General features: G+C 48.7%; 4 protein-coding genes across 4 annotated transcripts; 3 read left to right on the forward strand and 1 right to left on the reverse strand.

Annotated features, from left to right (window-relative positions):
• Positions 1-661: 661 nt before the first annotated feature.
• On the reverse strand, positions 662-1,260 carry PGRI_092950 (uncharacterized protein; the record flags this gene model as incomplete). The annotated part of the gene is made up of 3 exons (XM_040797008.1): positions 662-691; positions 759-1,070; positions 1,138-1,260. 3 exons carry the CDS (start codon positions 1,258-1,260, stop codon positions 662-664), a joined length of 465 nt encoding a protein of 154 aa, XP_040650438.1.
• A 471-nt stretch (positions 1,261-1,731) lies between these two features.
• Positions 1,732-6,702, forward strand: swr1 (putative SNF2 family helicase/ATPase (Swr1); the record flags this gene model as incomplete). The annotated part of the gene is made up of 1 exon (XM_040797009.1): positions 1,732-6,702. One exon carries the CDS (start codon positions 1,732-1,734, stop codon positions 6,700-6,702), a length of 4,971 nt encoding a protein of 1,656 aa, XP_040650439.1.
• Positions 6,703-9,067: 2,365 nt separating this feature from the next.
• On the forward strand, positions 9,068-10,209 carry PGRI_092970 (Clr5 domain-containing protein; the record flags this gene model as incomplete). Its single annotated transcript, XM_040797010.1, has 2 exons — positions 9,068-9,198; positions 9,261-10,209. 2 exons carry the CDS (start codon positions 9,068-9,070, stop codon positions 10,207-10,209), a joined length of 1,080 nt encoding a protein of 359 aa, XP_040650440.1.
• A 432-nt stretch (positions 10,210-10,641) lies between these two features.
• Positions 10,642-11,722, forward strand: PGRI_092980 (NADPH:quinone oxidoreductase family protein; the record flags this gene model as incomplete). Its single annotated transcript, XM_040797011.1, has 2 exons — positions 10,642-10,674; positions 10,730-11,722. The coding sequence occupies 2 exons, from the start codon at positions 10,642-10,644 to the stop codon at positions 11,720-11,722; spliced, it is 1,026 nt and encodes a 341-aa protein (XP_040650441.1).
• Positions 11,723-12,445: the final 723 nt, after the last annotated feature.

The following is a 12,445-nucleotide window of genomic DNA, read 5'->3' on the forward strand; positions in this document are numbered from 1 at the left end:
CTCTTTGAGTTTGAGGTGGAAAGCCGTCACAAAGCTGGAGGGGCGATTTGTTTATTGAAGGGGGAGAGGGGGGAGGTGAAACAGGAAAGCTCCCGAACCAACTGACGTATAGGCACCTATCAATACAATTTATCGTCTGACTATACTATTGTCACTAAATGTCCCTTTCTCTTTCTTTTCTTTCTACATAGTGTTTACTTGCGTATTGCTTCTCCAAGGAGAGCTGATCCTTGTTCTCCCTGCAGTAAAGCTGCAAGGGATTTATGGTTATTCAGGATGATCAATATTGACATCCAAGTCCAATATTAACAAGTCAAAGGTTACGTCTAAAAAGACATTTCAAGGATAGTTGAACGACATCTAAAAAGACATCTGAAAGACCCTTCAAAAAAGACTTCTAGAAAGATAACCCAAAAAGGTATCATAATGTTAATCACAACCTATGATATCAAATGGATCAATGCGATATATCCCATGTCACGTACGACAAGCATGAAGTAGTTTTAAATCCAAATTCATTCCGAGCATGCGAGCATGCGATCGGGCTTTTTCGGGTTTTGATAAAAACATAGGACTGGCGAATCGACCACCAGTCCCCAAAGACGCCGAATATAGAAAATCGTACTGGTATTTACACAAACAAAAAGAAACCAGATGTCAATCACCACTTGTCCTCGCCGGACTTGCGAGCCTAAAGCAAAATAGTTAGCTCTTCGGCCTTGTAAGAGGTGCTTGTGAATATCATGTCAAATACATACCGGCAAAGCATTGGGACCTCCCAACTCCTTCTCTAGACCATCGACGTAGGTCTTAGGAGCACTTGGCTTGTCAGGGTAGTTGAGGCTGACAATGCCAACCAAGCCAAGGAAAGCAGCGACGAAGCATCCGAGGTGGAAGAAACCCTTGCCGGCCGTGACGTGGGTATACTGCTCGGGACTGAAGACACCGAGGATTTCGTTATCCTCATGCACAGGCTCGCCAAAGTTGCGCTTCTCTTGCGCATCCCACCAACCACCGTGAGGGTCTCTGTGTGCTCGCTTCACTGCCGGGGGGTTGGGGTAGTTGTTGTTCTGTCTCGGGGGTTAGGTCCCGGATGCCAAGTAGGGAGATGGCATCTGTGCCATATGGATGCTATACCTGTAGAGGATCATCAATACCAGCAGCACGGAGAGCTGGGATCTGGGAGAAGGATGCGCGGGGAGCAATGGCTCGGGCGGCAACCTGGGGCAGGCGCCGGGCTAAGATCCGTTGAGACAGCATCTGGAGGAATTGAACGTCAGAAAGGGCCGGAGAGTATATAAAGACAAGATTGGGCTAAATCAAGGGACTCACAGTTATGCTGAAAGACAAACAGTAAATGAGTTGTCGGAGGAAGGCAAGAAAGCCAATTGGGTAGAGGGGGTTGAATATCGATGATGAACGGATGGAGGTTTGCGGAATTTATGGCCTGAGGCACCAAGTCACAAGACTTCAGGCATCCACGCGCCGGCGCGACACAGGTAATCGTTCGCCCGAACGAAAAAAACCACTCTCCACGTATTCTCATCATCTCCGTTGTTTTTCCTTCCCCATCAACGCTACAGTGCCGATAAGCATGTTAAACTTCTTGTAGTATCTCTACTCGATAATCCCTATTTGTTGATGCCATAATCTGCTACTCCGACTGCGTCATTGTTGGGATAACTGGGGTCACCTGCCGCCAACGGCCCCTGTCGTCCGCGGCTACAAGTCATGCAAAACGGCACCTCCAACGGCCCATCACCCCAAGATGAACGCGTAACACCTGTGTCCGATTCTACACCCCTCAACGGGTCCATAATCGAAAGTTCATCGGATTCTGCCCCCCACGAGTCGATTCCTCCCGAGCCGAAAGACGTCGAAGCTGTCCATCAACCCGAAGAACCCCCATCGAAGAAAAGGAGGCTTACAGATTCCTCCTCGTCGCAACGTTCCACTCCCAGACCACCATCGCCGCCTTGGAAAAAGGCTGGATTTGAGGGACCCACATCGTTCCTCTCTGAAGGCAAGCGCAGGTCTTCGCGGACAAACGCCGTCCCGATCGAATTACAACCTGGGTCAGACAAAAGGCATACGCGGGGGGCTCAGAACAAGAATGTCGGCAAGACTGCTCGTGATGGAAGCAAGCCGGCTACATCCTCTCCGCTATCCGTGACGCAGTCACGCGCCGACCTCAATGGCAAAGTTGGTGGAAAGGCCATTGCCAATGGATCGCCCAGGACACCGTCGCGTGCGGCCAGTAAGCCGCAGCGTATCTCACAAACCCCGGCACCAAAACCAAGCCATTCGCGTGCCAAATCTCGCAGCTCCGCCACCCTTCCTCGCCCGTCTGGTCTCAACGCGAACGGTACTAGTTCTCGCTCGCTTCGCGATCGCCCATCCCTTTCGAATCTATCACAGGAGGTCAATGGAGCTTCAGATGATGTCAATATGGATAACAAGGAACCCGAACAAGGATCATTGAAAATTCCAAAATTGCGCATTAAATTGAACAAGCCTGTCCTTCCTATTCGACACCCCGGCCACATACCACAGAAGAAACACACGTCTTTCAGAGAATGGGTATACCAAAATGATAGCTCAAATATATTGTCAGAGGAGGAGGCTGCCGTCGAGGCACGGAAACGACGCGAAGTCATGACTGCGGCTGAGCCCGGTGGACCGTTGAGTTCGCAAGTCTGCTCGGCATATATCACAGAACAGCAAGAGGAACCTCCGCCACAGTACTCGCACCAGGATCACTTGGTTTCCCATGCGCTCTATTTCCAGAAGCTCCTCGACAAAGAACACAAACGCCACCGTCAAACCGCAAAACTGTTTGCGCAGTGGTGTGCCGACGCTTATAGGAAACGCCACAAGAACCCCGAAGATATCCTACGTGAGCAGCAGGAGGAGATGCGTGGAAAACGCAAGCAGCTATCAAAGGACCTTCAGAAGATGTTTGACCTAACGCGTGCCGATATTGATCGGGTCCGCCTAGCACGTTGGGAAGAGGAGCGGAAAATGGAAGACCAACAGGCTCTTGATCGCGCCATCAAAAAGTCTACTATGCTCTTCGAGAAGCGCCGATCGGAGATTCTGGGCGAATTGCCCAGCGATGCTCCGGTGACGAGTGACGACGAGGATGGCGTAGCAGGCCTCTCGTCTAGCTCAGGCGAAGAAGACGAGAGTAACATGTCAGATTCTGAATCCGGAACGGAGGACGAGGCTAATGTGGACGACGATGCCACATTGACCGCAGAAGAGCTCCGGCTGAAGTACGCCAACTTGCCGACCGAGGACTATACCGACCGGATGTCAATAGCCTCAGGTAGCACGGCAATAACCAACCCCAATGCATCCTTGGAACCTGAAGCTGTTTTGGATGACCTCGATTCACACGCCACCCCCGAAGATAACCAGCTAGATGATGTCGATTCAGTGTTGATGGACGATAGTGATGCCTCCACAGATATGGATGATGATATGGGTGATAGTGACGAAGAGGAAGAAGACTTAAGTGAGGAGGAGTCAGAAGATGATGAGAGCGGATCTGGCTTGCTGGGTTTCTTCTCGAAGAATGACACTCCTGTACCAAAACAGGGCGGTGAAGCTCCAGCTGTGGACCACGAACAAGATATTGATATCAAATCGGCATCGGAAGGCGAAGATGACAATGATTTTGAAGATCCAGATGAAGTCTCGCTGGTTCCAATTGGACCAGCGACCAGTGAGGGCACTTCAACAGAAGGCACACCACTACACATCGCCAATGCTTCTGAGGCCTCTCCTGCTACCGGAGGAGAAACACCTGCCATTGATACCCCGATGGAAGAGGAGCTCGCCGAAGCTGAAGCCGAGGAAACTCCTGCTGGTGTTGTGGAATTGGAGTCCGCCAAATTAGAGACCGAGGAGGTAGCTCCTGCTGACCTCACAGACGATATTGATCACCCTCTACCTATGGAACTAGATCATGTTCATGCCGGCCGACCGAGCGGAGATATGTCCAGTGAGCCATCGCCTGGCACCTTCGCAACCAAGCCATCCGAGCCTGATTCGGTCTCATCGTTCGAGCCTGCAATCGAAAAGGCGCTGCAAATAAGTCACTTGCCTGCCCCAGGCCTACAGACACCCATTCCATCAATCCTGCGTGGTACACTACGTGAATATCAGCACTACGGATTGGATTGGCTTGCGGGTCTCTACAACAACCGCATCAACGGTATTCTGGCAGACGAGATGGGTCTGGGCAAAACGATTCAAACCATTGCCCTTCTTGCCCACCTCGCCGTGGACCATGGTGTCTGGGGACCGCATTTGGTAGTTGTTCCCACCAGTGTCATGCTCAACTGGGAAATGGAGTTTAAGAAATGGTGCCCGGGTTTCAAGATCATGACTTATTATGGCAACCAAGAAGAACGTAAGCAGAAACGTCGAGGCTGGACAGATGACAACGCCTGGAATGTGTTGATTACGTCCTACCAACTTGTTCTGCAGGACCAAATGTCTCTCAAGCGAAAGGACTGGCACTACATGATTCTTGACGAGGCACACAACATCAAGAATTTCCGCTCACAGAGGTGGCAAGCCCTTCTTACGTTCAAGTCGCGTGCTAGGCTTCTCCTAACGGGTACGCCACTCCAGAACAACCTCACAGAACTATGGTCTCTTCTGTTCTTCTTAATGCCTTCAGATGGTACCAATGGTGGGGTCGAAGGGTTTGCTGATCTGAAGGATTTCTCTGAATGGTTCCGGCGTCCCGTTGAACAAATTCTGGAGCACGGAAGGGAGACTATGGATGAAGAAGCCAAGGGCGTGATCACCAAACTTCACACCGTTCTCCGCCCTTACCTTCTTCGTCGACTTAAGGCCGATGTTGAGAAGCAAATGCCTGGCAAGTACGAACATGTAGTCTACTGTAGGCTATCAAAACGTCAGCGATACCTCTACGACGGCTTCATGTCGATGGCCCAGACCAAGGAGACGCTCGCGTCCGGAAACTTCCTCTCCATCATCCACTGTCTGATGCAACTCCGTAAAGTGTGCAATCACCCCGATCTCTTTGAAACCAGACCCATCTCCACTTCCTTTGCGATGCCGCGGTCTGTGGCTATGGACTTCAATATTAAGGAATCCCTCGTTCGACGACGGCTCCTCTTTGAACACCCACTCACCAAGATCGACTTGGATTTCCTCAACCTCGCACCCGTATCACGGGAAGATATCTCACGACGGCTGGCCGACGACAGTATCAGGCTGATGGCTATTGGCCCGTTCAAGACTCTCCGAGAACGCCAGTACAACCGAACCAACTGGGAGATGGGCTTTGACGGGTCCAATATGCAGACCATCTTAGAGTCATTGGAGAACGCCTGTCGGAAGAGGCGAATGGCGGAATTAGAACGGTGTCTCTACTTTGAATCCAAGCGGCACGGCCGTCGGCCCGTATACGGTAGCAGCCTTATTGAATTCCTCCGGGCAGGGACCAAGGAACACGCGCTATCCAATGCACCGCTGCGGAAGCGCTCCATGGCTGAGTGGTTGTCAAGCCGGTCCTCCGTCCTTGCGTCGATGATTCTGACCGTTGAGGAGCGTGCCCTTGAGATGCATGGCTATGTTCAGAGATTCGCCTGCGTCACTCCCGCCGCAGTTGCCGCGGGCATGAACGAAGCCGCCTTGACCCCGGTCGAGACCCGGCTTTTGACCAATAATCGCCCCAACCCGCCATACGATCCTTTCCACGAAGCGCGGATGCGTCTCTCTATTGCGTTCCCGGATAAGAGATTGCTTCAATACGACTGCGGCAAACTACAGCGCCTCGATAAACTCCTCCGTGATCTCAAAGCCGGCGGCCATCGAGCCTTGATCTTCACTCAGATGACCAAGATGCTCGATATCCTCGAACAGTTCCTCAACATCCATGGCCACCGCTATCTCCGACTCGACGGAACTACGAAAGTCGAGTCCCGACAGATGCTCACGGAACGATTCAATAGCGATCCCCGCATCCTGGCTTTCATCCTATCAAGTCGATCCGGTGGTCTCGGTATCAATCTCACGGGCGCCGACACGGTCATCTTCTACGATCTAGACTGGAACCCAGCTATGGACAAACAATGCCAGGATCGTTGCCACCGTATTGGTCAAACACGTGATGTTCACATCTACCGCTTTGTGTCCGAGTATACGATTGAATCCAACATCCTCCGCAAAGCCAACCAGAAGCGCATGCTCGACGACGTCATCATTCAAGAAGGCGAGTTCACCACAGACTACTTCACTAAGGTGCAAGAAATCACCGAACCCGACGAGCGCGACGGCCAAGATGAAGCCAGTGCCGCGATGGACCGAGTCCTCGGCAACCGTGTCGGAGGCACTCGCGTCTTCGAAGCAGCCGAGGACAAGGAGGATCTTGATGCCGCGAAGAATGCACAAAAAGAACAGGAACATGCCGACGATGGCGACTTTGAGGAGCATAGCGCATCCCATGGAACACCGGCTCAGGCTGGCACGCCGTTGGCGGTTGAAGACGTGACTGTTCCAGTATCTGGTGACCCCGCCGAATTGGAGCCTGGTCACATTGATGATTATCTCTTACGGTTCATGGAATGGAATATGAGGGATGAACCCCTGGTTCTCCCTGCGGATAAGAGCAAGAAAAAGTCCAAAAAGGGCAAGGAGCACCGTCTGAAGAGGCGTCGTTAGCTATTGCGTGATTTCTTCTTTTTTTTCAACTCCACTCCGTTTCGCGTTTTTAATCTTTTCCTTTTGTTTTCTCCAGGCTTGTCATAGCCTCTGTGTATAATTCAAGCGATTGGAGATGTTATAATGTTTTTCTCTTCTGATTATGTTGTAGTATTGCTCTTTTTTTTTTTATGTTAATCCTATATTAACAATAGAATCAATTATCAGAATAGAAGTTAATCCAATCAATAGTCTATTTCCCGGAGATTATAGTCAAGTGGATATAGTCTTCAGTCCGTAGATCATTCTTACAGGAACTCTCGGAAGCTATTGAAATTTAGCTTGGTTTTTATATTAATATCAATAGTGTGAGGGAATTGTTATAGAGCGAATAAAAAGATGTAGTTATAGCATTTGGTCTCTCATTTGGTCTCTCATTTGGTATTAACATCCATGGATAGATAGAAATCAGATCTCGGGATGCTTCCCCTATTCAGCTTCTCAACTAAGGAGTAAAGATTCGGGATATCAAAATGCAAATGCCGATTGCCACTTTACCTCGGTAAGTTGTCCCCGAATCATAATGGAAAAGTGGGAACTTCAAGTGGATAATGAGCATGTATTGTGAAGCCGAGTATTCCCCGTTGGGGTAACTCGGGGAAATGGAGCCAAAAAAAAAACGTAGGGCTTTGGAGATTTTCCTTTAAGCTTTGAAAAAAAGGTGCTTTGCAGCAGATCCATGGTGATCCGGGGATATCTGCCTTTTTTTTTTATATATACTGTTTCAGCTATACGTGTGTGTATACGAGAGTGTCATTTTAGAAAAAAAAAAGAAAAAAAGAAAAGAGAAATTTGAACAAGTTAAAATGCCTTTTATGCCTTTTACAGGGCCCAGAACATATACGCATTTTCTTTGAAAACGTGTCAAAAGGGTGAGAATACTCTGACTTATTTTAAGATAATCCCTTAGAGTTATGAAACATATTCTCCGGATTTCCATTCTTTAGATATAGATATATATATAACCATGGACCATGGATATGAACATATAAAGATATCCACCTAAATAGAATGAAGATATTGAGAAGATAATCCGAGATAATCCGAAATAATCCGAAATCGGACATCTACCGAGCTGTGACATATGCAGAAAGCTCGTGGACACTTTCTCATGCAGGGCAATATCAGGCCCGTGCATTTCTTTTTTCTGACTCAAGGATGTCTCATGTGCTTGACAATTTAGAGGCAATGGTATAAAAAAAAATTGCCGTTTAAGGGGAAAAAAGTCATGGACCCCGAAAGTCCACTATTGAGGACCCGGGCAGATCGTCGATCAATGTACTAGATCGATTGGCACTCGCACGAACTGATACTCCACGACCTTCACAACTATTGGTTCAAATTGAGAGGCTTTACACTAGTTCTGACACCATGTGCCTTAGCGGATTCACATCCAGACGTGAAAAAAAAAAAAAAAAGAAAGAGAAAAGCATTGGTGCCTTGGGGGGGGGGGGGGGGAGGGGGAGGAAGGAGACCGCTTTTTTCCCAGGAATTCGGGATCTGCCCGAATATGTTGGAACACATGATATGACGATCCTGTACTCCTCATAATTTGTTAGATTTCCAAGGGTTCCATAGGAAAAAGTTCATAACGGTTCTGCTTTTAGATAGACGTCCGGTGCAGAACCAGAACCAGAACCGTCAAACCCGTCAGAACCGTCAGAACAGAAACCGCCCCCTGAAAGCCCGATGATCGGCGACCAGTCCAAGACGCCACGGGGGTGAGAAGGGCTTATCTCAGAGTGGACTAAGACTTGACACTAGCCGGACTCCCCTCAATGCACAGTAAATCACTGGGGAACTACTCCCTATAGGTCTCGGTACTATGGAATATAATCGTGGGACTTCCCCCAATTCTCATACGTCCTCAGGCTCAAGGTTAAAGGAATCTAAATGATCTCGATAGATCAAAAGAAGTCCAAAAAAAAAAGCAAGTAAAATAACAGTAGATCAATCGAATTCCGAATATCTTTGTTTAAACGCGCCAAGCACTCAACTGGGAATAAGACCTAGCTGTTCCCGTTTATCCACTTGGAGTAAATGACATCGGTTGGATGATCGTCGTGAAATGAATTGCTCTCAACGAATCTCATTCATGATCGAACGCCACAAACGCTAATATCCAATTGTCACAGACCCAAGACAATGGAGATCTTGAAGTGGAGGAAAAAGTGGAGGGAAGTTAGTTGGTGGCCCTAATAAACCACTCTTATATTCTCTTCTCCCTACATATATTTATCCTCATCTATCTCTCTCTCTCTTTTTTTATTTTTTTATTATTGTTGATCATTGTGATCCCCAATTTCATTAAACTTGGACTGTTTAAATGATGAAGACTTCTATCTCCTCTGATGTATGGGAGAAGAAGAAGGCATTGATCTCCAGATTATATATGGAAGAGGAATGGCCCTTGAAGCAGGTCATTAAGCAAATACGTACCGATGACTTCAATCCTAGGTATACATTTCCATATCTATATTCTCTATTTCCGATACCGGACTCTTACTAACACCTCCAAGTGAAACCCAACTACGAAGCAGACTGAAGAAATGGAGAGTGACCAAACCATCTCGCCAGACTCGAAAGAAGAGTCTAGCTGAAGTCTCTGGGGAAGAAGATTCAGATGTGAAGAGAAAAGCATCGATTCAAAGACCACTGCCATCATTACCAGTAAGAGCGGAACCAATAATCCGCCACGAATGGCCCATGGCACAACCTATCTATGGACAATCGTCCACCCAACACCATGTCCCAGATCAGGACCGGAAATGGAGCTCTCCTATGATCCAACAACTCACCCCAAGTCCCTCGGGAGAGCACATCCTCGTCCCAGACCGTACAGCCGTCTCCTATCCAGATCTCAGCCCAACAACAACAGCCTTCGACCACACCTCCCCGGTGGGAGAAGGTCTCATGCTGAACACCACCTCGGCCATGACCCCATCCTACCAAGCCTATCCACTCTCACCAGAGTCATGCCTTCCAAGCCCGGGAACAGCAACGACCCCCGGCATCGGCTGGCCACCACGCGCTGTCTCAGTAGACTACGGCCTTAACCCATCTCAATGGTACTCACTACCCTTTGAAGCCATCACTCCCCCAGCCACCGTCCCCCAATCTACGGCTGCTCCCATGGCACCTTCAGTCAATGGCTACCTCCCCCAAGGCCATCTCTACAGTCCCCAGTATCATCAATACCCCAGCGAGGCACCAGAGTACCCGCCTGGCTATGATGTCAAGAACTGGAAGCGCGCGATGTCGTTGCAGTATGACATGGCTGGTCATCTGGCTGCCCGGCCCGAGCATGATAGGAAGCAGATGATCCCTCATACTCAGCCCCATGGCCAGATGCATACTATGACGTCCCCGACTCATACTCAACCCGGGCCTCATTCAGTGATGTGTGCTCCGATGCCTTATGTGGATCATGACCATTATGCACAGAAGCCACCCGGCATTGGATACTAGGTGTTAACTTGAACTGGCGCTATTATTTCTGTTAAATACGTGTGATACCTTGATACTTGATACCTTTTTGTGTGAACTATGGGTGGATTGTTTGTTTTACCATACCCAGTGATATTTTTTTTGGTTTTTTTTTTTTTTTTTTTTTTGGTTTTGGGGAGTTTGTGGATGAAAAAGGAAACTGTATATATTGATACCTATTGTTTAATTGAGCTTGATACATCTATACAACATACATCTATACTTTAATATACTCCCGAGGCCCGTATAAATATGATATGCCAAGACTCGGTAATTACCCGAAAAGGAACCTCGGCATCTTGCGGGGAAACCTCCCAGCTCCCAGAGCTCTTCTTATTTGAACATTCCATCTCTTCCATTTACTGAAAAAGTTCAGAGTCTCTCACCTCCATTCCAATCTATATTCCCGTCAAAATGCGTGCCGTCCAAGTCAGCGAATACGTCAAGGTATCAACAACCGAACCCCAAACCGAGTCCCAAACCGAACTAACCACATCTACAGGGTCCTCTAGACCTAAAAGTAACGACAGTCCCAACCCCAACCCCAACCGCAGACAAATACCTAATTGAAATTCACTCTGCCGGCACAAACTTCTTCGACATCCTCCAAATCCAAGGCAAATACCAACATCAACCACCGCTCCCTTGGATTGGTGGTGCCGAGTTCGCCGGTACAATCACTTCTGTTCCGTCGTCCCCAAACAACCGCTATAAACTCGGCGACCGCGTCTTCGGTGCCACACAAGGCGCCTACGCAACACACGTCTTAGCCGCAGAGCAAACCCTCCTCCCCGTGCCGGAGGGATGGAGCTTTGAAGATGCGGCGGGACTGTTCGTCACGGCCCCAACCTCGTATGGCGGTCTTGTTCAACGCGCTGGCGTGAAGGCCGGCGACTGGGTCCTTGTTCATGCTGCTGCAGGTGGCGTTGGACTTGCTGCTGTGCAGGTTGCTAAGGCCATGGGCGCGACCGTTATTGCTACTGCGGGAACCGAGAGGAAGAGGGAGATTGCTAAGATCTTTGGGGCGGATTATGTGGTTGATTACACGGATAAGGCGTGGCCGGAGGTTGTGAAGGGAATCTGTAAGAAGAACAGGCAGGGCAATGGGGCTGCTGGGGTGGATATTGTTTATGATCCTGTTGGCATGATTGAGGCCAGTCTGAAGTGTGTGGCGTGGAATGCGCGGTTGTTGGTTATTGGGTTTGCGGCAGGGACGATTGAGAAGGTGGCGCTTAATCGGGTGCTGTTGAAGAATGTGAGTATTGTTGGCTTGCATTGGGGGCAGTATGCCAAGTTTGAGACGGAGACTGTTGGCAAGGTTTGGCAAGGGATCTTCGACCTTGTTGAGCAGGGGAAGTTCAAGGGAACTGCGTTCAAGGATGAGAGCTTTGTTGGATTGGAGAGTGTGCCCAGGGCTTTGCAGGCGTTGGGTGGGAGGGAGACTTGGGGAAAGGTTGTTGTGAATATTGTTGGTGAGGGGAAGAGCAAGCTGTAGTCTTTGAGGGGAAAAAAAAGATAGATACGTGGGAAAGCAATAAGATTCGATTCGATATTAAACTGATGAATGTAGATGCGCAAGGAGTCATGCTCTCGTAGACAAAGTGAAATTCCCAAAAGGGAAAGACTCGAGCAAGTATAACATGAACTATGAAGGCCCTTTGCTTGCTCTGGCAACTTTTGTATTTCAAAAATGAGCATGAGCACCCGAAGGTACCCAGCCCACAACCCAGCTCCAGTCGGTCACGGCCACAAGACGCAGCGCTGTGGTGACTGTTCTCCAAAAGGAGAGCCCTTGAGTACGTCCATGGGGACTGGGGCAGCTGGATTGATGAGTTGCGGACAGAATGTGTTTGGGGTTTGAAATATATCTGTGAACGAGTCAGTGTAGAGTTATGTATAGGCACTGTAAATCAGAATAGCATTAAATTCTGACAAATGGTCCAAAGATGTCTAGAGATATCCAGAGGAAGACGAAAAAAAAAAAGGAAAAAAAGGGAAAATATAGGATGGTGACTCAGCACCATACCGCCCAGTTTCTGCCACTTTAAGTATACTATCTTGAGGTTTCCGAGGACTTTCTAGCTTGAATGGGTTTGTTTTAAGGCTAAGATCTTGCATTTCTGTATAACAGGAACCCATATCTTGTTCATTGGCCATGTATAACAAGCGACTGTGTCTGGTGAAAGGAGCCTTGCCTTGCCTTTCAAAGGGGTCACTA

The sequence above is a fragment of the Penicillium griseofulvum genome (genome assembly GCF_001561935.1).
Source record: "Penicillium griseofulvum strain PG3 chromosome Unknown contig_13, whole genome shotgun sequence".
NCBI classification, from domain to species: Eukaryota; Fungi; Ascomycota; class Eurotiomycetes; order Eurotiales; family Aspergillaceae; genus Penicillium; species Penicillium griseofulvum.